Source organism: Abramis brama, assembly GCF_963993115.1.
Source record: "Abramis brama genome assembly, chromosome: 5".
NCBI lineage: Eukaryota > Metazoa > Chordata > Actinopteri > Cypriniformes > Leuciscidae > Abramis > Abramis brama.
The window spans coordinates 25,664,402-25,691,629 of record NC_139967.1 but is presented as its reverse complement, the minus strand read 5'-3'; the positions used below and the strand labels follow the sequence as shown (position 1 = coordinate 25,691,629).

The 27,228-nt window shown below is 37.1% G+C and overlaps 1 protein-coding gene across 1 annotated transcript; it reads left to right on the top strand.

Annotated features, from left to right (window-relative positions):
- Positions 1 to 1,131: 1,131 nt before the first annotated feature.
- On the top strand, positions 1,132 to 26,613 carry cds1 (CDP-diacylglycerol synthase (phosphatidate cytidylyltransferase) 1). The gene is made up of 13 exons (XM_084113843.1): positions 1,132 to 1,455; positions 14,672 to 14,820; positions 15,861 to 15,957; positions 16,242 to 16,339; positions 16,724 to 16,863; positions 18,804 to 18,862; positions 20,285 to 20,367; positions 20,707 to 20,794; positions 22,082 to 22,150; positions 22,254 to 22,406; positions 22,588 to 22,707; positions 22,823 to 22,926; positions 25,178 to 26,613. The coding sequence occupies exons 1-13, from the start codon at positions 1,390 to 1,392 to the stop codon at positions 25,311 to 25,313; spliced, it is 1,362 nt and encodes a 453-aa protein (XP_083969969.1). The 5' UTR covers positions 1,132 to 1,389; the 3' UTR covers positions 25,314 to 26,613.
- Positions 26,614 to 27,228: the final 615 nt, after the last annotated feature.

The following is a 27,228-nucleotide window of genomic DNA, read 5'->3' as shown; positions in this document are numbered from 1 at the left end:
ACATGAATGCCACAAATTTAACCTGATTGCTGTTCACTTTAAAAAATTAAATAAAATAATAAAAATAATAGCCAGAGACACATTATCTTCTGGCACTGCATAAGCCTATATTCAGGTTCTGTACACACTAGAAAGATTTAATGAGAATTCGGTTGTCACTGTTGATTGAAGTCAGTTGTAGGAAGTGAACTCTATACAGTAAAAGGGGTGAAGTTCAGAAGAAAACAAAACTTATATAAGTTATATACGTCATAAGTGTGAGTAGGCTACTGTAAATGATGATAATTTTATGGTGAAATTTGGGAATTTGATCATAAGGGGTCAGAAATTCACTTTTAATCTGCCACCAAATGTAGTCTACCTATTAAGGGTTAAAATGATAGTAAATTATCAAACATAAAATTGTTGTCATCATTACCCTCATGTTGTTTCAAACCTGTATGACTCACTTTCTTTCGACAGTCATATAGTCGCCACCATTCACTTTCACTATATAGGAAAAGGGTTATACAAGTTTGGAACAACATGAGGGGTGAGTCAATAGAGAACTTTTGCATGTGGACACATGTAACAGATCTTTCTATTTCTGCATACGCGTTATCAGAAGACATTTCTTTATCTTGATCAATTTACACATTTTCTTGTAGCATATCTAAAACATTAAGTTCTACAGACTTTTCTCAGAATAAGAGATTTTTTCTTATTTCTAGTAATTGCATTCAAAGAATATTTTTAGATCTGTAGCCTACAGAAAAATCTAAAGGAGGGCTTAATAGATATCACCTTAGCTTTATGTAAATTAAACTTCCATAGGATAATAATTAACTTTTATGTGTTAACAATTATAGGAGAGCTAGTATTACAGTCCAAGAAAAGAGTTTTAGGTTCAAGGTTACAAAAAGAACGTCATGTGCAGATGTCTTGGCTTCACAATATAGCCTGGGCTAGCCTACTAATAAACTCACAAGTTCATCATCATGATGATTTCACATCATGGACAACATTCACAGAAACAATAACATATGGACTGTCGTAAGAGTCTGAGAACTCCAGCCGCAGAGTGGAGCAGTGTTCCTCTTTATGTTGAGTCACTGAGTGAGAGAGAGAGAGAGAGAGAGAGAGAGAGAGAGAGAGAGAGAGAGAGAGAGAGAGAGAGAGAGAGAGAGAGGGGGTTGGTCTCTCACTTAACTAACAAAACAGCAGCAGATCTGTGGGCATAAACAAATGCACGCAGGCTGTCTGTCCCTCCACCTGCCGCGGGAGACACTTTGATGGTCGCAGTCGGTTAAATTAACCGGATTATTGAGACTGACACGAACCCCGCTCTGCTTCATTTTAACGCGGACCTCCTACGATATCTATGTATCATTTAGACTGAAATAAGCAAAAATGACGGAGCTGAGACGGCGAGGAGGAGGAGGAGACCCTGACAGCACGGAAAACATCAGTGACAAGGTAATTTATGGAGAACATGTTCATTCAGGAGGCTTTATTTCTCACAGTCGATTGCGAATGACCTTCTAGCTAATCAGCTAACGAGCAACCAGTCAGACCGCTTCAACCTGAGCAGATATTACACAAAAACAACTCGCTTAAGGTAATATTAGGATTATATGTAGTGACATTTGTGTTATGGGACTGTCCCTTTAATTCATTTTATCTTTAAACTGGCGGTTGCCTCATATGAAGTTGCTGAGCCAAACACGCCGCAAAGCCAGCCAGAGAGTCAGTGGCTGTGTCGCAAAACCTAGTGAGCTGCCTAACTAGACAGCATTTTGGGTTTCATACGTGTCTGGAACGTTCTGAACACTTTGACCCTCAACTAAGTTTGTCATGCTCAAAAATACTGTCTGTAGGCATCTCACTAGGGTTTGAGACACGGTCAGCTGTCAGAATCAGCTGTCATACAGAGCTGTTTAATGTAATTTAAATTAGAGTTCAGAAACCATGTATTTAAAGAAACAGTTCACCCAAAAATGAAAATTTACCCTTTAATCACCCTCGTGTTGTTACAAACAAGCACGACTTTCTTTCATGGAAAACAAAAGGAGATGTTGGCAGAATGACAGTCTCTGTCTCCATTAATTTTCGTTGCTTCTTTCCATACAATGAAAGTGAATGGTGACTATTATCATCTTTTTTTGGAGAACGAAATCATGCAGTTTTGAAAGGAGGTGAGTTAATGAGGACAGTTTTTATTTTGGGGGTGAAGTATTCCGCTAGGTCAGCCAGTGCCTTTGTTGCTGTTTTGGTCTTTTAAACATCATTTTCTGTAGGCCTAGGCTATTCCTTTGTATATGAGAGAAATGGCAACTGTTTTAAATAGACTAACATTCATTTATTGTGAAACATATTGCATTTGAATGTGTTATAACAGGACTAAAACTGTGTTTTTGCAGGATAGTTTGATTTAGAACTAAAAAAAATCGATTTAGTTTTAGAGGTATTTGGTATATTGGGAAATATTTATTTAAGAGCTGAAATATGTTTTGAGTTAGGTGTGGGTGAAGTGTAATTTAGTTTTTCTCAGTTAAGAAATGTCAGAAGTTCAAAGTCAGTGTTCAGTGTTTTGTTATCAGTTCCTTTGTTTTTATGAATACTAGACAAATTAAATGCTCAGCTTTTACGATATCAAACAGAATCTATTTACAATCGGTTTGCTCTTTGTGTGTATGTGATTGGGCTAGAGCCGTTTCCTCTTCCCTGGAAATGATGTAGTGATGATGATAGCTGAGCGTTGGGGTAGATCACACATGACAACAAATCACTTGGCCACAGTGTGAAAAAGTTGAGAAGGGAGTAACTCAGCAGCCATCTTGGTAATGGATGAATTGGTCTCATGACTCAGTAGTTACAGTTACAAATGTTTTTAGTCACAGACAAGGCTTTTGAAGGAGATCTGTGTGTGAAGGCTTCCTGTCATGTCTATGTATTCTTGAACTGTCTTATAAGACCATACACTGGACCATTATACTGTTTCCCCTGGAGAAGTTTCCTACAAGTGGGTGTGGAAAAATGAGTGGACCAGCTGCATTTGTCTTATGAATGCGATAGTGATAGTATGGGGCCGAGAGCATCATGGGTCTTCAACCCAAAACTTTACATAAGAAAACCAAATTTGATGAGTATAGGCTATATATTTAATATAATTATACTTGTTTATTTAAATAATACTAAAATAAAAATATGAAATTATTTAAATTAGGTCAGTAATATTATAGTTATTATTTTACTTTGTCTGAAAACAAGAGTATTATTTTTTTTAAACTCTTTTTCAGGTAGAAAAAAAAAAAAAAAAGTTGCCAGCCACCAGCTTTTTTGGTAATTTTCACAAAAATGTCATGGCCCCCAGAATATTTTGTTGTATGAATATCTGAACATGCAACATATCAAAAGAAAGAACAGACCCTCTGCTTTTATAAAAAAAGAACTGTTTTATTCTAGCTTCATGCATTCCTTTTTATCAACACTTGAATGTGGGTACATTTTGTTTTTTAAAAGCTGAGAAAATCACTTTTTTGTCAAAGACTACATCCAGATTGGATTCAGAACGATGATCAAAACACAGATGGAGTAGATCGAGTCCATCAACACCCATAATGCTTGCACAGTCCTATGGTGCGTTCAAGTCATCTCGTATAGATCGTATTTAGGAGTTGAACGCACATGAACGCCACCACAATGTCGTAAATGCGCGTGGGAAGCTCGGGATTTTCTTTAAGCCCCGATCTTTACGAGTTGGGGGGGGGGGGGGGGGGGGGGGGCGCGTGTCTGTGAGAAACATGGTGGAATACCACAATACTTAAAGGTATTTGGCAATGATATTGTACGGCTTTTCTAAGTAATCTAATTGCCTGCACAGAATATGATGGCATTAAAAACATAAAAAAGCAAAGCACACCTGATGCACATTTCTTTGTTCTTCATTTTCTAGATCTAGAGTTTAAGAACCTACTGTATTTTGTGTAATTTATTGAGAGAAAGTACACCACAACCAAATTGACTTGAACGCACCTGCCGTCGTAAACACGACTTCCCACCTCGTAAATACGAACTTCCCAGGAGGACTTGAACGCACCACTACAGCTCGTCCTGAGTCGACATTTCATTCAGTAACATTAGGCGATTTTGATTTATATGCTGTTTAATGTTGATGATCGCATTATTTTACTTAAGCATATGATTACATATTATATCGCTTGTTTCTGCATCATCTTCGCATGTGTTTTGATCAGGAGATTCAATACTCTTTCAGAAGATGTGTAATAGCGCCGTCTACCGTAAAACAGTGAAACACTGAAAGCCGGAAAATTCCATCAATGGCAGGGAAAGAGTTAAAATGTAACCGTTGATTATGCATAAAATATTCTGAGCTTTTGTTTATTCACAAATACTTCTGCAAGGGCAACTGGTTTATCCTTTATATGGAAATAAATGCCACAGATTTAGTCAAAGAAATAAAGGCTCTGAAAGAACATTGTGTTCTTGTCCTGGAGACCACTGACCTGATAAGACTAAAGCCTGTCCATCTAGAGCCCCTCAGCCAGTTCTCTCAAGGTCAATCTCTTTCCATCACTCATAGTAACTAGCAGTATTTACAGCCCTTCACTTTCACTGAGAGCTGAGTGTTATGGTTTTCAGTTAATATCTTGTTTTCTTTTCCCTTTACTAAGAGTCTCTCTGGGCTTTAGCATGGTTCTGTGCTCAATGTACCACCTCAGCTGTGTTTGGAGTTCAGTGGACCATCATAACCTCTGTGCAGCACAATGGCTCTCTGCTCATGATCCTGTCCTGCTTCTGCAATTTACCACAGAAAACTGGTTTCTCGGCACCTTTTATAATCACACAATTCGGTTTAGGCCTGGTAGTGTATATTATTATTATTATTATTATTATTATTATTATTATTAAACATTATTATTATGATACAATACAACAAATACGTTATTTTACAGTACAGCAGTAAAATTACAAACATTATGTTTCTTTAAGTTAAACCTTCAAGCTTTTATTTGGAAAACTGCAAGGAAACCTTTAAGTTTATGTGACAACAAGTTTACAAACGCTTCTCATTACAAATTCTCACTGGTTTGCTGCATTTGTCGCTGTGAGCTGCATGCATGAAAACAAATGACACGCTTCGCTCTGAAACACACTATATACTTTTTTAATTAAAATACGGTACACGCTGCCGTGTTTGTCAACTTGATGTAGGAGAAAAGAGAGGGTGAGAAAGCACAGCTGGTACCAGTGTATCAATTAGAGCTGTGTATCTGCAACAAAGTCACATTACAATATGTGTCATGATACAGAGGCCACGAATCTACAATACATATCCTGATACGTGTGAGTACTGAACTAAAATTCTCAGCAGAATTTAGTATAACAGCTCTTTATTGAACACTGCATACAGGGCTGCTGCTAACTATAGGCAGAGTAGGCAGGTGCCTGGGACCTCTGCAGAATGCACAGCAGAAGTTAAACAATAGGCCAGATACAATAGAAAGATACGAATTAAATAAACAATGCTTTAAGTTTTTTATGTAAGCAGGGACGTCGTTAGGCCTATTTTAGGGGGGCTGAAGCTACCCCAAAATGTTCCTAAGCCCCCCAAATGATAATAAGAACAACAATAACAATTCGATTTATCAATAACCGTATCCATATTCATATTTAGACGCAACAAATGATATATATCCAGCTACAAAAAATAGCCGAAAAGTCGGAATTTGGACAAAAGTACAAATCACTTACTGTTGATGTTGATCAAGATGATGCACCGCACCGTCTCGTTGCATTGGTGTGAACTGTGGCAGCTTTCAGAGCGTTGCAGACCGGAGCGCTGCAAGTAACTGGAGGATTCATCTCGTCTCGTCGTTACTCTAGTTTAGTCTGAAGTTGAACTCGCTATGCACCCTCCCGCCCACACACACCGATACACAAGTGTGTGTATATTAATGGTCCAGTCGTAGAACTTTCGCCAAGCGTGTCAGAGGTTCTGGGTTCTAATCCGCACTCGTGTAGTTTTTTTTTCTTGTAAAGTTTTTTTTTTATCATCAAAACCGATTATGTTCATCAGTGGTTGTATATCAAGCAGGGACACGTTTGTGTGCAATTAAGCGCTAGATCGTCTCTTATTTAAAAAACGAACGAAATGAATGCTCTGCCAGTTACCTGGAGATGTTTTATTTATTTGGAGAATTGGTACATTAGTACATTTTAAAAAGTGGTGGGGACAAAAAAAACAAAAAACAAAACAAAAAACAGCAGGATTGTGAGGCCCCCTAGTGGCGCGAGGCCCTGTGCGGTTGCACAGTTCGCACAGTCTATGCGACGGCTCTGAGTGTAGCTGTAGATGTGAGTGCAAAGATTTTGCAAACGCAAGTTACAAATACCCTGGGGGCTAAGCCCCCCCCCTGTCTTCCAATCCTAGTGACATCCCTGTATGTAAGTCTAAAACGGTATAGTATTTAGCCAATAGCCTACTACAGAAATTGAATAACGTAATCAAATGTAAATCCTCGCCAAGACGGGCATTTTGACATGCTTTTGTGTGTAATTGACCGTTTAGCGCACCCATAGCTCTTGAGTATACTTTTCTTATATGTGTGTTGATAAATTGTGCACAGAAACAGCACAGGTAGCTTAACTCAGCTTAACTCACTTTTAATTACTTTTTTTGTCAAGTATGTCCCGTGCAGACTTCATATTACAACAGTCACATTACAAGATTTTACTGGTCTGGGCTTAAGTTTGGGCTTTTAATGAGAGGTGAAAGCACACCACTTTAAAGGTGGGGTAAGCGATATTTCGAAAACGCTGTTGGACATTGTTGATATTTTTTTAAATAAAAAAATTTATTTAAATTTTCTCCACCCCTTCCCACTTAGCTCTCTCCAGCGATGGAAAGCTTTTCTAATATTAACGCTGGTCCTAAAGCTCTTGTCCAGTCATAACCCATTCATTTTCCAGTGATTTCTTCTGAGCTTTTCTCTTTTGCGTCTCATCTCTATTTCTGCAGTCTTTCTTCAAATCTCCCTCTTGCTTCTTCTCTCTCCTCCACTGTCATACACTCCCTAATGCTGATTGGCTACACACATTTGTTGTTGTTTGTTCGTGTGTCCGTCCAACTAACTTCCAAACAGTGTTGTTCAAATACTGCTTACCCCACCTTTAAAGGAAAGGAAAGGAAAGGAAAGGAAAGAAATGTGGCACAATGATAGCTTTATCTCGACTTCATCGTTTCAAAACTGCTGAAAGTAATTTCATATGACTTTTCCAAACATATTTCCAGAACACTCCCCCGTCTTCCATTGTTAGACCAAACAGGTAGTCCCACCTCAAACTCATGGCTTTGACAGAGAGTGTTTTGATTGGCTAACACATGTGGGCCATAGTCATTTCTCAGGACACATAATTTAGAGTAATATGTCTGGTAATAAGGGCATGTGTTGTATTCTGCAGAACTCATGCTGGTGAGCAACTGTGCTGGTATTTTTAGCAGTGTTTTTCTCTCTTAATGCAACAGCGGACTAATTAGCACAGAATACAGTACACAATGCTGCGTTAGGAATTATGCTGCATCCCCTCGCCTGCGTCCGCTTTTGACATCAGCAGTGAGCGTATCCATTTTGGTATTTGCTGCAACAGTATGAATTCCTGATCAGCCCTTTTTTTTTTCTTTTTTTTTGCCACTGCTGTAAAGTATTTAAAGGGACAGTGAAAACTGGGCCAAGCTGTCAATCATCCCTGGGGAAAAGTCTGCAGTCAAGATATCGTCCTGTACTGACACTTTATTTTCACCCTTGAAGCACTTCAGAGAGGATTTAATAGGCAGCTAAAGTGATGATTTGGCAGGTTATTTGGCAATTCCTCTGTTCATTGGTTATATGATCTCTGTCTGTTCAGCACGTTCTGTTACAGATACCGGCTCTGCAGGTAGAAACCGAATGAGAGATGTGAGCACTGATGGCTGCATTTGTGTTTGTTTTGGTGTGTGCCTTCTGGGGTTGAGCTGGACTGGGACTTTTCCCTCTTTCTCTCTCTGGGATTAGTGTAGTCTCATATGGAGCAGCTAATCAGCAGGATAGTCTTCTTATCCCCTCACTTTCTGGACTCTTATAGGCTGGAGGATACATGTGTGGAGCACACAGCTCTTAAGGACACATACACAGAAATTTCTCCCGCTTCTAAATGCCACATATCATGGATTTTCCTTGCTTGCTTGAAATAAAAGAGTTCATTGTTGTGTAGAGACATACTCTAATGTTCAAATGGCAAAGCTGCCCCCAAGCCGGCAACAAATTCTAAAATTTTAGAATTTGTTGCCGGCGTACAATAATAGCATATTAACATATGACCGTCCACATTTGCATATCAATGTCTGTTAAGGAACGTAATAATAATAATAATAATAATAATAATAATAATAGTTATTATTAATATAACCATATTGTGTTTTTAAATTGTAGTCTAATATAGTTATTATTGTGTCAAACAGAGGACATTTGAACAAAAATAATCTATAATCTGTATTGGTAACAACAAAATCGTTTGATCTTGAAACAGTAAGTGATCTGATGCAAGACACTTTGGACATTAAGTGGACATTAGGGAACAAAATAAAACATTGACAATGTAAAATAGCCCATTTGAAAGTACACTGGTTAATTAGTTTTAGGAGCTGTTGGTATAGTCAAAGTCCCTTTCAAGGAAATTTTGTTCATTCGGCAGCCATATTTGCAACAATTCTGTGCAGCTACTTCAGGCATCCAAGAGTAAGTCCTATCTATCTGAATGGGGGAATCCTGAATCTGCTTGCCGAACTCACAATTAAATAACATATTTCAAATCAGCACAAAATCTTACATGAACTGTCCCATAAATATATATATATATTTTTTTTTTATGGAAGCCGGAGCTTCTAACGGCAGCTGCAGTGATGCGATGACTTTACCAATCAGTGATTGGCTCTTTTATTTAGAAGGCAGGACGTATTCCCCCATATTGCAGTTTCTTTGTATTTCCATAGTCTTTGGTATGACTATTGACCTGTTGAGTGCCATTTAAATAGTGGAAATATCAGTGCACATTCATAAACACTGATTATTTTTCTTGAATGGACTGCAGTACGCTACTAGGCTGCGATTTAGTGTAACCCTCAGGATAATAATAGGTCCACTCATCCTGAGCATTAGAAAAACTCTCTCTTCTCGTCTGTCTATTGTCCTGGCAGAGTATGAATGGGATAATGTTTCAGTTTGTTTGTTGCCTTCAGGTTTCTTTTTTCAGAAATAACCATTTCATTTTCAAATTGCACAAAATGAGCTTGACTCCACTGATGTAGCTGATAGCTGGAATGAGTGTTGCTCAGGTCTGTACATTTCCATGAATGTTTTCTGGGGGCTTGAGTGTGCCCTCATTAAAAAGTTAGCAGAGGGTTTCTTTTACCACCCTTAATCTGAGCCTTGTTTCAGACATGAGTGACCTCTCTACTCTACCTCTCAGCGCAACTTGCTCCCAATTACCTCCTCAGCACAGTTTCTTAGTCTTGGTCTAAAGACTTTGGCTAATTTTGGAAATTATACTGTTCGTCTTGTTCTTACATGGCCAAATTAGGATGCCAGTAAGGGGTTTGACAGAAACGCCACCAAACATAAAATACACAAAAGCTATGAATAACAGAGCCAACATAGACTCACAGGAGCCTGACTTTTGACTGGCGTAATGTTTGGAGCACAGTGTATCTTATTCAGGCCATGAACTACTTATGACAACAGTGTATCTTTTATGTGACCTTTAGGGTTCGTATCTGAAATTAATATTGATGCATTTGACAGACACTTCTATCCATAGCCTGTCCTTACAGTGCATTTAATACAGTTCAGTCAGAATTTCTGTCCATTCGAAAATAAATAGCATATAGATGTATGCCTATGTGGATTAACCTTTATGTTAGAAGAGTAACATACCAGTAATGCTATTTTTAGAGCATTTATGTAGGCCGTAGAGGAACATTATTGCTGTAGTATTAAATATTAACTTATGTGTAGCTTGTTTTCTATGGCCCGTTTTAAATTTAGGTGCTGTAAACAAGCTGCTGTTGGGGTCTTTTTTTTCAGTCTGAAAGGCAGATCAGCTACTTTGTAAACGACTCAGTGATCGCAGTGGTAGACTAGACTGTCGGCACAGCATTTAAATTCAGATTACAGATTTATTGAAGATTATGATACAATTAATCATCAGGCTTGCCCGGATGAGGCCTGCTGCAGTTGGCGCCACATGAAGAGGCTTACAAATTGGCAATGACCGAACCTGGTTAGGCAGCAACATTCCCCTGTGATGATGTTATCTGTGAACATTAGGGATGGGTATTGACATAGATTTAACAAATAGATTTGATTCTTATTCACAAGCTCTTGATTTGATTTCAATTCGATTTATATTGATTCATTTGGATCAGATACAATACATGTAAAATACACATAAAAGAAAAAAATCTCTCTCAACTGATGCTGTAAACCAGGGTTCACCAATCTCGGTCCTGGAGGGCCGCTGTCCTGCAGAGTTTAGCTCCAACCCCAATTAAACACACCTGAACCAGCTAATCAAGGTCTCACTAGGCATACTAGAAACTTTCAAACAGGTGTGTTGGAGCTGGTTGGAGCTAAACTCTGCAGGACAGCGGCCCTCCAGGACCGAGATTGGTGAACCCTGCTGTAAACTATAAAAAGAACCCTGTCAGTTCATGTATTACTATAAGATTAAAAGTTAAAATTAACAACAGAGTCCACATTATTACATCTAAGTGCTGTTTATTTTTAGTTCAACTAAAAACGTAAAACTTTTTATGTGTTTTGGCTGTTCATTTACACGACAGCAGCGTTTTGGGAGCTCAGACTTTTGAAAAAATGGTTTCAAAGTGCAAGTTTTTGAAAACGGTCTCCGTGTAAACAACAAAAACGCGAAACTCTGAAAATGATGATGTCATGCACATGCGTATTACATGTTCAGTCTATAGTGTTTAATTGCCATCTAATGGTCTGTCAGCAGAATACAGCGTTCTTTTGTCGTTTTTGCCGATCCGTGTGAATTGGGATCGTTCATGTGTGCTCAATGCTGCTGCTTCACTTGAACTGAGGCGCTTCATTGATCTGTCTGGCACATTAAAGATCGCAGAGATAAAATTGACAGATTTTGAAAGCTGAGACGTTGTTTCATATCAAAAGTAAAGTAACAAAACAACAAGGTTTATGTGATTATTTGGATGAGCTACACATTTTTCCTGGGTCAGAAATTGCCTTCGGTGGTGGCGGACCACGGACCACGGCCGTCCACACACACAGTACAAAGTACCCTACCCATGTGAACAGCGAGCCCAGTACTGAAAATCTAAAATAAATGCAAAGAAACAGTTTGTAATATTAACTCATCCTATGTATTCATGAAATAAAAAATAACCAATGTCAGGTTAGATCATAAAACAAAGTGCTTAGAACTTTTTTATATTTAAAAATGCCTATATAATCACTGAAACTGTCAATTACTTCAACTCCTGTTATCGTTATAATCAATAACGATAATATAATATTATGTCTACGCTGTACAGTGAGTCCCTTATTGACATTGTTTATTCTTTGTTGGTTATAATAAAAGGATTCGCGAACTGTGCAAAACATGCACTGAACAAAAACTCAGCCGTTTTACCAGATATGTGTGTGATTGGCTAAAGCTCAACACTGCAAAAACATATTGTAAATAGAAACCTTTGAAGCTCTTCACAGATCACTTTAAAGCAGCCGGCTATCACTGGGTACCAGTACTGCAGAGTGATGGGTACCGCCACATTAAATAATTCTTTGGCAGCCGCCAAAATATTTTCAATAGTTTAGTAAAGTTTTGTTCACACATCTACAAAAAAACATCATAGACTAAAAGATTGATCTTGGGATTTAAGAAACCCAAGAGAATTTAAAATAATGATTCATCAGTGATCCCTTGTGATCATGATGATTTATTCATCACTTCATAACCACAATCTGTGTTGAATGATGACACCTTGGTTCAACTTTTCCTCTTTTAGTACTTTCCCCTCCACTTGATTCATTAGCTTCCTTTGCTACTGTTACTGTGGGAGATTTTTCACAGAGGCGACAGGAGTCACGACATTACCAGCCATATTTTATTCTGTTCTTTAGCTCGTAGTTGTGGTGTGTTGGCCAAGACAACAGTGAAAGATGAGAAAGCAGCCGGGTATCTTCAGTCTACTGTACTGCACCTACTCAAATGCCATGTCCTCAAGCCCGATTGATTTTCCTCAGAGGCATTTGTCTAGCATTTGCATAAATTGTGCTGGCTAATATCCTTTCTTCCATCGTTCTCCATTACTTTGACTAGTAAATCTGTGATTTCCATGAAGAGCTGCATTTCAATGTGATTGCAAAAGAGTACTGGCTTATTGACATTGTGACTTGTGTGTTTTGTTTCGTTTTAGTGTCTCTCACCTGTTTGTCTGTCACCTGAGTGTTTGGGGTGTGCAGCACTACATATTTTCAATACCACAGTTGGGTTACCTGAACAACTAGTCAACTAATCAGTCTTTCAGTGTTTTCGAACATGTTTCTTAGTGACCATTTACGTAAGACTAGGGCTGCATCTAATGTTTATCAAATTATTATTTTGATAAACCATTAATCTGAATGAATCGAATGAAAAGTTAAAAACATTTTTTTTTTACATTAATTTTAATCTCTTTTTTTTTCTCATTTTGCCCAACGTTGTCCTCCAAACTATGTGCAATATAAAGGTTATGAAAACAAATATAGCCTACTGTAGTGAATGTATCTATGTAGGCTATGCTATAAATTATTTGCAAAAAAGGGTTAAAATATAAACATTACTTTCTAAACCAAAATACAACCGATTGCTTACAATTTTAAAAATGATAATAAACAAAAACAACTTGTATGAGGGATGAGGAACGCACACATTCCCTCATTTGAACAAATTGTTTTATTCTACTCCAACAAAAGTCCCTTTACTATAAGTACTCAAATAAAAATATTATTAACTAATTTTAAACCTACATTAATTTCTAACAAGAAATATTTTAGCAAAATGTATGTTTTAGTCAGAATTACTGGGATAATTTTACTGTGCGCTGTTTGTTTGGTGTGCATCAGTGCTCGTTTATTGAAGACTGGAGTGTAATGGAGACTTGCTGCTTGTCAGGTTATGCAAAATGGAAATACTTGCGGGACTCTCTAACATTTATAACCATAAAATGGAAGTTATGTACTGAGGAAAACATGTCTCAAAAGCATTAAACAGATGCATCTGTCAAAGCATGACAGGGCAAGCCACGGTAAAATGTTTGAAGCTTATAGAATGAAGAATATAATACAGGTGAAACTCGAAAAACTAATATATTATATAGACTCATTACATGCAAAGTGAGATATTTCAAGCCTTTATTTGTTATAATTTTGATGATTATGGCTTACAGCTTATGAAAACCCCAAATTCATTGTTCTGTCTCATGTCTCTCATTTTTCTCTTGGCAATGCCCCATAGATTCTCTATGGGGTTATGGTCAGGCGAGTTTGCTGGCCAATCAAGCACAGTAATCCCATGGTAATTGAACCAGGTTTTGGTTCTTTTGGCAGTGTGGGCAGACACCAAGTCAGCATCTCCATAAAGCTTGTCTGCTGAAGGAAGCATGAAGTGCTCTAAAATGTTCTGGTAGACGGCTGTGTTGACTCTGGACTTAATAAAGCACGATGGGCCAAAGTCCTCTTTTCTGATGAGAGAGCAAATTTTCATTCTCATTTTGAAACCAAGGTCCCAGAGTCTGGAGGAAGAATGGAGAGGCACACAATCCAAGATGCTTTAAGTCCAGTGTGAAGTTTCCACAATCTGTGTTGGTTTGGGGAGCCATGTCATCTGCTGATGTTGGTCCACTGTGCTTTATTAAGTCCAGCACTTAGCACTTGCGCTTCCGTCGTCTTGAAATCAATGGGTTTTTGGTTAAATGCCTGTAATAAGGTCTGTGGTTAAACTCTCGCCAAAATGCAAACTAGGCTCTTTTTGTTAATCTACCCGAGGCAAACTTTCGTTTAAAAGCATAATTAGAATGGAAACGCCACTTTTAAGTTTGACCGTATTTTCGTTCCATTCACTCCCATTCACAAGGCATTTTAACCTAAAACGAAAATACGGTCAAACTTAAAAGTGGCATTTCCATTCTAATTATGCTTTTAAACGAAAGTTTGCCTCGAGTAGATTAACAAAAAGACCCTAGGTTACATTTTGCCGAGAGTTACCCTTTAACACAAGCTCAGGATATTGTCACGTTTTTTAAAAAGTTTTTACTTGTCTTGAAAATGAATTGCTAACAAGTGGCTAAATGGGACTACAGAGGTTATCGGGACTTTAAACGTCATATGGTTTAAAAATAAAGACTGAAAGTGTTGTCGGAAGCTTAGCGAATTTGAAGTAATTCAACCGTGTTGTAGTTTGTTTATAGCCTACGTTGAGCTTTTTACTTCTGGCGATTTGTATTTACGCTTCAAAATGATAATTTAGCAAAATATAATTATCTGCTCTGGAGTAAGTGCATGAAATATCTAGTTTATATACATTTTTTCTCACTGTGTGTGTTTGCACTCTGCAGGAGGCAGATGGAGACGACAGGCTTGCTTTTCCCGGTGAAGGGGAAGGAGAAATGGAGGGCGACTCCAAAGCGGACACACCAGACATGCCACCTCCCACAGATAACACTCCACAGTGTCTCAACAAAGCCCTGGAGGGCTTGTCATCTAGGTACCCAATGACACTGAGCACATGAGCAACTCCCCAAACAGTCTATGTCAGCATTATGTACGTTTAGGCCCCAATACAATACGCACGGGCAACTATGAGTCTCTAAGGTCTCACAAACTAGTTGAACCTGTTTTTGCTGGGAAAAAGGAAACCAGTGCACTAATATTCTCTTAAAACAATCCTATCCACATATGATGGATTTTTTAGTAAAATAAGAACCTTGTAAAAATGTGTCCAGTTAATCTTTAAAAGCAGACACATAACCTTACAGAACGTCGTATTGCTCAGCTATTCACTTTGATTCTGATCAATAAGACAGACTCTAGTGATATTTGATACGCAGATGAGGTTAGGGGGTAGGTCAGTGGGTAAAACGCTCCTAATCCTCGTCAGTTTTGCTGCTCTGTTGGTGGGATTTGCTGCAGTCTCTTTAAAAGACCGCAGAGGCGCTGATCCAATGCAGGGCGACATGCCTGAATGCCGGCGCCTGGCTACGCTTTGTGATGATGCTGCGCTTTTTTCCCTCTCCCTCCCCTTTCTCTTCCTCTCCATTGACAAATCTCCTCATTATTTTCAGCGGTATTCATGATTTGTGGCACCTGCAAACAGTTTATTACACTCTGGGCCAGAAAACGAAGAATTCACATCTCTCATGGAGCCACATTTATTACATTTATGGCGCCATCAGCATAAATCGATCTCATCCGTTTTGTTCTCAGAAATCTCAGAACATCAAAAATACAACTTCAGTGATCAACAGTGGAAGCTTAAATCAAACTGAAATCATTGTTTTGTTAAACAATACATCATTCTGTTCGTGCATTCATTTCATGCAGTTTAACACACCTACATTTCAGGAAAACCACTGGGTCATCAGTTTAACATTTTACTCAGCTTAATTTCCACCTCTTTCACTGGATTTTAGTGTCTTGATTCTGCAGTTTTGGTTTAACTGTTGATTCTGTAGTTGTGATTCAACTGTTGATTCCTCATGCAAATATGTTTTTATGAATTAAAAAAACATATCTCGATCTCTTCAGGTGGAAGAACTGGTGGATAAGAGGCATATTATCAATGACAATGATCATTGGCTTCTTTCTCATCATCTATTTGGGACCCATTATGCTTATATTTGTGGTAAGTATGAGTACAAACCATATGTGTACCACATAAAATTAAATTAACAGGACTAACACACTGACCACTGGCTAGCCAGCGTTTGTGGTTCCTAGACCAAGCATTTACACAACATCCTAGCTGCCATCCCACAAACCCTTTGGGCCATTTAGCTAATTTATAACCTCACTTAAACTGACATATGTAGATATTTTAAATTAAAAGTCAAAATGAATCAATCAATGCAGTGATTTTAAAAAGATGTTTGACTCAAAATACAAAATTTGTATAATTCTTTTTTATAGGTTATGGGTGTTCAAATCAAGTGTTTTCATGAAATTATAACCATTGGCTACAGAGTTTACCATTCCTATGATCTGCCGTGGTTCAGGACTCTAAGCTGGTAAGTAAAATGCAGACAAGGCACCGTTTAAAGCTTCTCTTCTCACTACCTCTCCACCCTTTCCCCCTTCTCACTGTTTTATGTACTTTACATTCATGTACAAACACTCAACTACAAACAAACATACACCCACTCTCTCACGTTTTACCAGTCACCTTTTGTCATAGATAAAGTAGTGATTAACTGGAATTGAGCAAAGTGCACTTCCATGTTGGAACCTAGCATAAAGTACGCCCCACCTGCAGGCTTTGTCCAAACAAATCAAGATGACAGCCAAGCAGAAGAAAGGGGCCATTTATTGTTAAAACTCAACACAGTTTCTGTCAAATATGTGTCTTTCACTCAAATAGTCAGATCTTGACACAAATGCACCTTGTATTTCAGGTACTTCTTGATTTGTGTGAACTACTTCTTTTATGGAGAGACAGTGGCTGATTATTTTGGCGCACTCGTCCAAAGGGAGGAACCTTTGCAGTTCCTTGTGCGTTATCATCGGTTTATTTCTTTTGCAGTGTATTTGGCAGGTGAGTGTAACTTTTTTATGACTCTAGGTCAAAAGCCCATAGTCCACAATTAGCTTTTTTCCATAATTTATTATATTCTGAATGATATTCAAAGCATTGTTTTTATGAAATGACTTCATGAGAGATACATGCTTGGTCACATTTACAAATGCTTCAACATGTGAATATGCTGTTCTTCTTTGCCAACAAGCTATTGAGCTGCTGCTACACTATTGTTTAAAGGTTTGGGGTCAGTAATTATTGTTTTTTAAATAAATTAATACTTTAATCCAGCAAGGATACATTAAATTGGTCAAGCACATTTATAATGTAACAAAAGATTCCTATTTTAAATGAAAGTTCTTTTGAAAATATTCACAAAAATACATTTCCACAAAAATATTAAGCAGAACAACATCCATTTCAACATTGATAATAATAAGAAATGTTACTTGAGCAACCAAGTCAGCATATTAGAATGATTTCTGTAGGATCTTTGCCATCACAGGAATGAATTACATTTTAAAATATGTTAAAATAGTCATTTTAAATTGTAATAATAAGATTTCACAATATCACTGATTTTGTAGTATTTTGATCAAATAAATGCAGCCTTGGTGAGAACAAAAATCTTACCGACCCCAAACCTTTGATAGGTAGTGTACAGTATATTCACAATTCGCCGCAACTATTTAAGTAAAAAATTTAATAAAGACAATTGAACACTGCCAGGCCAAAAAACAAGTCGCTGTTTGGATTTAAATGGGCAAATGCTTAAGAGTCTATGATTGGATCATTATTGCAGTGATTGTTATGTTTCTAGCATGTTATATGTTTGGCAACAGTTTTTCTAACCCTAATTGATGGAGTGTGTAGCTTTTCATTTCTTAAACAACCATGTTTAACATCATGGCCATATTTCAGAATGACAATGACAAGATTCAGTGTCAAATGTCAAATTGTGAAAGAATGGTTGGGAGGGAGCATGGTAATCATTTTCGCACATGAATTTGCACCTTAAATTCATTGAAAGTCTTTGGGATGTGCTGGAGTTGACTTTATAGAGGACTTGACTCTTGCATTGTCAATACAAGATATTGACCAAGTATTATTCATACTCCCTATCAACCATTCTTTCACAGTTTGAGCCTGATGAATCTTGTCGTTGTCATCTGGAATATGACCATGATGTGTCTTCCAACATGGTTGTGAAATTAAATGAAAAGCTTCACACTCCATCAATTAGGGTTAGAAGAACTGTTGCCAAACATATAACATGCTAGGAACATAATAATCACTGCAACAATGATCCAAACATTGACTCTTAAGCATTTGCCTATTTCAATCTGAACAGTGACTTTTTTTGGCTGGGAAGTGTATTTGGTGTGTCACCCTTTTGCTTTAATGACAGCATCACTCTGCATGAACTCCACAAATTTCATGAGTTTGGACCAGCTTAGGGCTACGACAAAGTCACTGCTGCAAAAGTAGATGTAAATGTGTGTTCATACCCAGGACCAAAGGCGCATTTACCTCTGCCTCTGTTATGGCCATAAATCTGCACAGCATGTTGGAAGCTGTAGCACTGCAGTCATTTTTATTTTCACTAAACCTTGCTTTCTCTCCAACACCTCTTAATGGTTGTCATCAAGACCCCTGTATATTAGTGAGAGCCTTGAGTATAATTATAGAAATCACATTATACAGAATAAAGAATAACTCCGTGTGTTTGTTCCAGTATTTTGTAGATGTATGAAAACAAAATATGCCATAATGTTGTGTACTGCTTCTGTCATAACAGTGATATGGAATGTTTCCAAAACAAAATTAAACTTATAATAACTCTATACTGATGAAAAAACTGTTAATGCTGAAAACAGAATGATACAGTAAACCGTGATCAGATTTATAATTTCTCCTGTATTTTAGGAAATTAACTGCATGTTTTTTGCTTTTTACAGGTTTCTGCATGTTTGTACTGAGTTTAGTGAAGAAGCATTACCGCCTGCAGTTTTATATGGTGTGTATCAGTCTTTTCTGTGGCAGCCAGAACTAAACTGTCCATTCCATTCACAGTCATGTGCATCTCATACGCTGGACAATTAGATACTCACTAGTCACATGTCGTCATATCACATTTAAAAATATTTCTGTATAGTTAGTTAATATTCAGATATCTTGGGTGTTGTGAAAGTATTTCAAAATATGTTAAAATGCACCTAATTTATATTAGGTGCTGATTTAAAAAAAAAAACTACATTAGTCAGCATTTGAAGTGGATCAAAAAGGTTAATCAAAGACAAGAATTATTGTTCAAAATTATTGTATAACTTTGCTGAAAAGTTTTGATCCACTTTAAATGTTGACTACTATATTTTTTTAAAAATGTTTTTAAAAGAAGTCTCTTATGCTCACAAAGACTGCATTTATTTGATAAAAATACAATAAAAAAACAGTAATGTTGTGAAATATTATTACAGTTCAAAATAGCTGTTTTCTTTTTAAAATGTATTCCTGTGATGACACGGCTGAATTTTCAGCAGCCATTACTGATTTTTTCAGAGTTCTTTGATTGTTCAAAAGAACAGCACTTGTTTGAAATAGAAATATTTTTAACATTATAAATATCTCTACAGTTTGTTCAGTTTAATGTCTCTTTGCTGAATGATTTTTATTTATTTAATTTAATTTATTTTAGAATTTTAAAAAAAGCAACAGCAGTGATGATGCCATTGCGATATTTGCATACTGAATTTGTCTTCTTTCTTGCATTTATTTGCATAATTAATTGTGATTGATGTTTTCATTGCACTCTAAAGATGGTGTCTCATAAAGCCAACTGAAAACAAGACGCACACTTAGCATCGTGACAATGGCAATGGTGGCTCTGATGCTGCTTTTTATTGACACACACAACCCCCAAGCCTGAATTCAAGCCTGCCAAAAACATTAACACTAGTCATCTTCAGGACATGCAAACAGTGTTGGGCTTCTGGGTTGAGTCCAGCCACAGCAGTTCAGGAACTCTAATAATAGGCATAAACTGTGCTTACTTCACTTAAACTACTGATGTCAGCAAAATGTAATTTTCTTTGTGAGTGTGAGTAACACCCATAACACATCATCAACTGCCACAAGAAACACTCGGCAACAAAATACTTTTTGTTCGAGCCAAGTTTGCTTTAACAATTAGTAGTCAAGTATTTAGACCAGTTTGTTTTATTTTGTAGTCTTAGCACAGTCTTCTTAACATTTAAGATTTAAAATTGTTTATCAACACATAATAAATCATGCTGTGATTGTGTTGAGACATGTGTTGCATTATATATCATCATTGTTTTAGTGACTAGACAACATTTCAACTGTTCACTCTGAGTTTGTGTGTGTGTCTGTATGTATATGGGTGGTCATTGTGTGTGTGTGTTTGTGCTTGCCATTCCAGTTTGCTTGGACCCATGTGACCTTGTTGATTGTGGTGACTCAGTCACATCTGGTTATTCAGAACCTGTTTGAGGGAATGATCTGGTAAGCCCACCTGACCTGACAGACCTGTCTGAGGGTTCACCTCATTCCTACTTAAGTTTCTCAAGCTACATTCCTTTGTTTCCTGATGTTTTGCATGACAACATATCTGGCCGCTCAAGGGAGAGCAGTGTACAGTACTCATTTCTGTTCATAATTGTTCATGTTTTAGTTAACAAGTTAACATGTTTTAGTTATTGATAATTCTCTAAAAAAAAAAAAGTCAATTAAATGAATGTGAACTTTCTTCTCTCCCTTGTTTTTTTTATACTTTGTTCACTGCATAGTTTCTTCTCTCCTACAGTATGTGTTTGTAAAATAAAACTATAATTTGTTCTTTAGGTTTATTGTTCCCATCTCTATTGTGATCTGTAATGACATCATGGCCTACCTGTTTGGCTTCTTTTTTGGAAGAACACCACTGATTAAGGTAAACCTGTGATATTTATATGGTAGATGTTTCATGTCTTAAAGGGGTCATATAATGGTACATGCACTTTTACAAGTTGATTGTACTGAAGTGTGTGTTGGCAGTGCCTGTACACAACCATCATATAATGATAAAAATCCATCCAGTGGTTTTTTTTTTTATCTCCTTATATATTTTCCCCTATCTCAAATCGAGCCACACGGTCAGACGCCCCTCCCACGATTGTTAATTGACAGCAGCGTTTCAACACAAACCCACCCTGAGCGAGCTGTCATCATGGTCCGCGCAGACATTGTTGATACGCTGGAGCAGAATGGCATCTAAGCGATTGTGGTGTTCTGTTCTTGGGTGCAATAACGAACACAGCAGTCATTTTGATGTTCCTAAATCTGAACCGCTGAAGACGCAGTGGCTGAGTTTTGTTTTCGAAGGGAATATTCCCCACGATCAATGTCAATGCTTTCATGTTTGCGCAAATCATTTCACACACCAGACTGCTTTATAAACGAGGGTCAGTATAAAGCTGGTTTTGCTAAGAAACATTCCTGCCGTGACCTCATGTCAGTGCTTCAGCCCTGACAGTTGTACCTAACACTGCATAGATAACGTTACGCATCACTGACAAGCCTACATTTACCGAAAAAAAGTTTTTCATGACCATTAGCTGTAACCTCAATCTGTCAATGAACTAACGTATACATCAGTAAACAAATAGCGTTCGTACCTCACTACTCTACCCTGCCAGTACATACAAAGATAGATCAAAGTGACATTACGTTAACCAACCATTCAGAAACGTCCTGTTCGAGCCTTAATTGTCAAACTTTTTCGGGGCCGTCATCTTGTTCCGGGTCCGACTCCGGTTCAAATTGATATGGTTGCGCATATGTTTCCTCAGAGACTCTCGCTGCCATTCTTTCTCCAAAATATACCCTCAACTGTTGTCAAGGCAACACTCCACGTGTGTTGTGTCAAAACGCCCCACAGAACAGAGGGGCGGGGTGAGCAAAGCTCATTATCATTTAAAGACACATGCACTTAAATGGCGTGCTGAAACAGAGCTGTTTTTGACCAGGTAAAATGAGCGTTTTCTTACAATACTAATGAGAATTTTTAATTAAAGTATATTACAAACTTTTCATTTAGACCCTAAAGAATCATATTAACTTGTACAAAAATGGCATTATATGACCCCTTTAATTTTCTGAAATGATGAGTACATTTTCCATAAATTCATGCATTGTGGATAAAAATTATCTTATTTCAACCCTCTTTGCTCTCTATCAGCTTTCCCCGAAGAAGACCTGGGAAGGCTTTATTGGGGGATTCTTTGCAACAGTGGTCTTAAGTTTCTTTGTAAGTAACCATTAGACCTGTAAGCAACACCAACAACTGTCATATACACACATAACCCTCAAGATATGACTACTAAATCCTTGATGTCTTCCCCTTTTTCCAGTTTGCCTACCTGCTATCCCAGTACCAGTACTTTGTTTGTCCAGTGGAATACAACAGCGAGACAAACCGCTTTGCAGTAGAGTGTGAGCCCTCAAATCTGTTCATGATGCAGGAATACACACTTCCTGCAGTGGTGCAGAATGCAGTTAGATGGGTGAGCACTGGACAGGGCAAAACTTCATACTGTAACAGTTAATAAAGCTCTGCTTTGCTTAATGCACAATATTTGGGAGGGGTTGTTTTATTCCTGAGTCCTTTGAAGTGATAAATGAACATGAATGTTACAAAATGATTTTTGTATTGGCTGATGATCTACATCTTTCTTGTGTCTGCAGAAAACGGTGAACCTTTACCCATTTCAGATCCACAGTATTGCACTCTCTTCATTCGCCTCTCTGATCGGACCATTTGGTGGATTCTTTGCCAGTGGCTTCAAAAGAGCTTTCAAGATCAAAGTTAGTTCACGTTCAGCCAAAGTCACACATAAACCCTTGAATTTGTGTCTTTACACAGTCTTTACCTACTTGGAGTGACTGCTACAATGTGAGCTTGTGGTTTTTCATTTTGTAGGACTTTGCGGACACCATTCCTGGTCATGGTGGAATAATGGATCGTTTTGACTGTCAGTATCTGATGGCAACGTTCGTTCATGTTTACATAGCAAGTTTTATCAGGTGAGGAAGTCAGGTGACCTCTTAACTAATTTGGTTATAATTTATTATTTCGAAACAATATTACCTATACAAATCCATAAAATAATTGAAACTGGAAGTTTGACAATAAAAATAATTTAATTAAACAAAGGGTCCAAAATCAACAGACCAAGTGCCAAATGTGTGTAAACTTTGGCTTTATCCAATAAATAAAATAGATTTACTCATCAGTTTATAATTACCTTCATCATAATACAATGGTTGAATCAAGCTATACAAGATAGTCTGATCCCTCCTGATTTAAGTGACACAAGCAATTCAAATCAAAGAAATACAAAACGTCCATCGAACCATCTGTCGAGACTCTTCAGTTAAATAATCCCATTGTCAATAAGACAAATATATGTGACCTGCTCCATCAATTTGAGCACATTGTGAGTTTTATGCACTAATTTTATAGTCTAATCCAACATTTACATTATGTTGTCTTGGCATTGGTTTCTGGTAGAAATTATGTATAAACAAACAAAAAAGAATATTATTAAATATTTATATTATTTTATTACACTGTACAGCTTCTTAGTTTGTATATTTTGCAAAAATATTTTCTATTTTATTATATTATCTCCTTTATTACATATTTATTGCTTTTTTTAAAATGTATTATTAAGTTCTGTTTTTTATCACACCATTAATTCACACTGTGGGACGGGGAAATCTTGGAGCAGGTCACATAAATACCAAGTTCTGTCATGGAACTCTAGATGGGTCCAGGCTGATGGGTCCTTAATGCAAACTGATGACATTTACGTCATTTACTAATTGGCACAAGCTGATTGGTTCCTGTCGCATCTGCAGCTTGACTTGCTGCTCAACATTTAAAGGGGTCCTATTATGCCCTTTTACGAAGTCTTGATTTTGTTTTTGGGTTGTACTAGAATGTTTTCATGCTCGATTGTACAAAAAAACGCATTATTTTAAACATTTTACATTATTAGAGCACCTCTCTCCCTAGTCTGTCTCATATGTGCCGTCTAAGTCCTGTTTCAATGAAGACCCTCCTTCTGAAATATGAAATGTGCTGTGATTGGTTAGCTGGTCCAGTGTGTTGTGATTGACAGTGCTTAGCGTTTGTTCTGGAAATCTCCCGCCCCTCCATAACTGCGAGTTCTGCTCTAGTGTAAATATTAAGAAAAATTAGAAATTGAGAAATTAGCATATTACACCGATTTTAAAGTCTTTGCACTGGCTCCCCGTCAGGTTCCGAGATGATTTTAAAATCCTTATGCTCACATATAAGGCACTGCATGGTCTGGCACCTCAGTATCTGTCTGCGCTTTTAACTTTATACACACCCAAGCGTCATTTACGCTCCTCACAAGCTGGTCTATTGGCAGTCCCACAGACTCGGTTGCATACTGTAGGGGACAGGGCTTTCTCATCCTACGCTCCTAGGCTTTGGAATGCACTCCCTCCAAATATCAGAGATGCACAGACTAATTTCAGTAATTAGTAACAAGTAATTTCAAATCTCATTTAAAAAAACGCATTTTTTTAGGTTTGCTTTTACTTGACTTTATTTTATTTCATTTTATTTTTTTATTTATTATTATTATTATTATTTTTTGTGTGTGTTGTATTTTAATTTGTTTGTTCTATTATGTAAAGCACCTTGAGAAGCTGCTTTAAAGGCGCTATATAAAAATAAAGTTATTATTATTAAGGATGGCGTCACTCAATTTCAAACCAATTCGAGCTCGATTCAGACCCTGACAATGTTAACGAACAAAAGGATAATGCAGAACGGATTTCATGTACAGACTTTGCAAGCACGGATTTCACAGGGCATTTCAGAGTAGTTTTTAGTCATTTTTATACATTATAGATACGATGTTATCCACCATTTAATTGTGATATTTGTCGGAAAACTAAGGTAATACAAACACTAATCGGTAACAAAATCATGGTTCATTTTCCTGAGGAGCGGTGAACCGTTATAAGCTGTTTTCCATAAAATGAGCAGCGCACAGATAAATGTTGGGGTTACATTACAATCTTCAGGAACAGCGTTTAAAATACATTTTAATTTTAAAGTTGTCATGATAAAGATATCTGTAATTTTTTTTAAAGAAGCCAAAATGTAGATGTTTTCACTTCTGATATTTTGCAAATGTAACTGTATTGTTGTTTAGCATTTTGATTTAGATATCAGCACTGAAATGTAATGAAGCATGTTTGACACTATTTTGATGGTCGTTGTTCTCTTCCCCAGGGGGCCGAATCCCAGTAAGGTCTTACAGCAGTTGCTCGTCCTGCAACCAGAACAGCAACTCAGCATCTTCAACACGCTGCGCAATCACCTGCGAGAAAGGGGCATGCTGCCCCCTGCTGTGGAGGAAGCCCAATGACGGACAACTCCTCCACAGCAGACAAAAACAGTTCATGTCCTGTTGAACTCTGCAAACATTCACTCATGACTGTGATCACAAGAGCACACTCCCAACCAACCGCAGGAGCTCCCGTACAATAAGAGAGTGTGACGTCTGCTGCAAACTAAACTCTCACTATTAACCCATTACAGACTTAACCACAAGAGGGCGACACGGTTCTCTTGACCTGAGTCACTGTTTGGGAAATCAACATCAGAGGTCTTCCAATCAACAACAAACAAAAGATCCAAGCACATGGTAAGTGCATGTATAGCACTACAAGAAAGGCGCTTCACCGGAGTGACATCATTGTTCTGATTTTGATAGTGGCTGTGGCCTGATATATGAGTGTATGATTTGCTTTGCGAATGCAATAACTCATGGTGGTGACTTTAGGCGAGATGCCATTATTCTCATAGTTAACATTTAAATGAGCTTGATTTATAACAGGGGTCCTAAACTTAAAGCATTGGAAAACAGTGAGTCTAAAACCGAAGCATGTCCGTAAGTCCTACTGTTACTGCTTTTTCCATTCCACATTACTGGGGGTGTTTGTGTGAGTGCTAGAGTAACTCACTTGTGTGTGTACATATCATCATATGTATTATTGTACATGTATATGATATACTAGATCAAATATAGTGAGAGATTATACATTTATTACAATAATATAAGGCTTAACATGTTCTATATTATAGTAAGTTATGAAAATGATATGCAAGAAGACCTCGACTTGTCTTCCAATCCAGCATGGCTAAACTTCTCTATGGGTGGAGAATAACTTGAACGGGTTGTTTTTGGGGGAGAAACTGCCTTTTTGAGAAGGTGATCTACTGTTCCCCTAAGTGACCATTCGTTTTAGTTGCACTGTATCTACATGAGTCGAAAGATTCACTTTGAACTGTTTTCAATTAGCTTTTCAGGTTTTAATATCAAAAAGCACTGGTGCTTTTTTGAGCAGATATCCAATATCTGAAAAAAAAAAAAAAATTAAATGTGCTTAAATTTACAGAAAATGGTAAGTTGTTTATATGCGTTTTGTTTTTAATTTGTTTTTACAATATCTTCCCTGCAATATTGTTTTTAGCTGCTCTTGTTTTTAAAAACCTGAATTTTCATGTTAATTTAATTAAGTGAAATCTTTCAGAATTCTTTACCAAACAAATGTGTACCAAAGCACTGTCAATTATGCTGTGAAAAACAAACAAACTTAACTATAACACAATGATTAACATTTGTCAAATACTACAACCTAACAAAAAAAAAAAAAAAAAAATTCCTGTAGCAATTAATAAACCAACTGAATAAATTGGCTATTTATAGTAGTTAAAGGCACTTAAAAGAACAATTAACATTACTCTTGGTTATTGTAACTTTTTTTGGGCTTTAAGTTAAAAATTCAGATCCAACAATAGGATTTGTAAAAAAAAACAAAAAAACTTTGCCCTAATTGCACATTCAGTAGTGTTGTTTTGGACCAGTTGTGTGTATTGCAAAGCCCCCCAAATATATATATATATATATATATATATATATATAAATTATTATTATGTTTATGACCCCTTACCTTATTCATTCCTGTCTGTAATAGGTTTACATGTTTCTTTCGTTCACATCTGCTGTCCTGTAGACATTTTGCAGTCATGTGAGAATGTTGTGTTTTATAGAAATATGAATCCTATCAGACCAAACAGAGAAAGGTGGCTATAGCTTATTTTGTGGATGTCACAATTGTATTAGAATTTTAGTTTTTGAGAGCTGCTGTACAATTTATCATGTTACCAATATATAATATTGTGCAAGCTTATCCTGTTCAGAAGCTTAGCAGAAAATGGGTTTCAAATTACTTATCACGGTTTGTGTTATTCATTGTTTTAAAAAATGGGAACCTTTA

Bases quoted from the DNA above. Each gene is read 5' to 3' on its own strand.
- cds1 (XM_084113843.1), top strand. From the start codon at position 1,390: ATGACGGAGCTGAGACGGCGAGGAGGAGGAGGAGACCCTGACAGCACG. The intron at 14,821-15,860 runs GTACCCAATGAC...CGATCTCTTCAG, and splicing joins CTGGAGGGCTTGTCATCTAG to GTGGAAGAACTGGTGGATAA. The intron at 16,340-16,723 runs GTAAGTAAAATG...CTTGTATTTCAG, and splicing joins TGGTTCAGGACTCTAAGCTG to GTACTTCTTGATTTGTGTGA.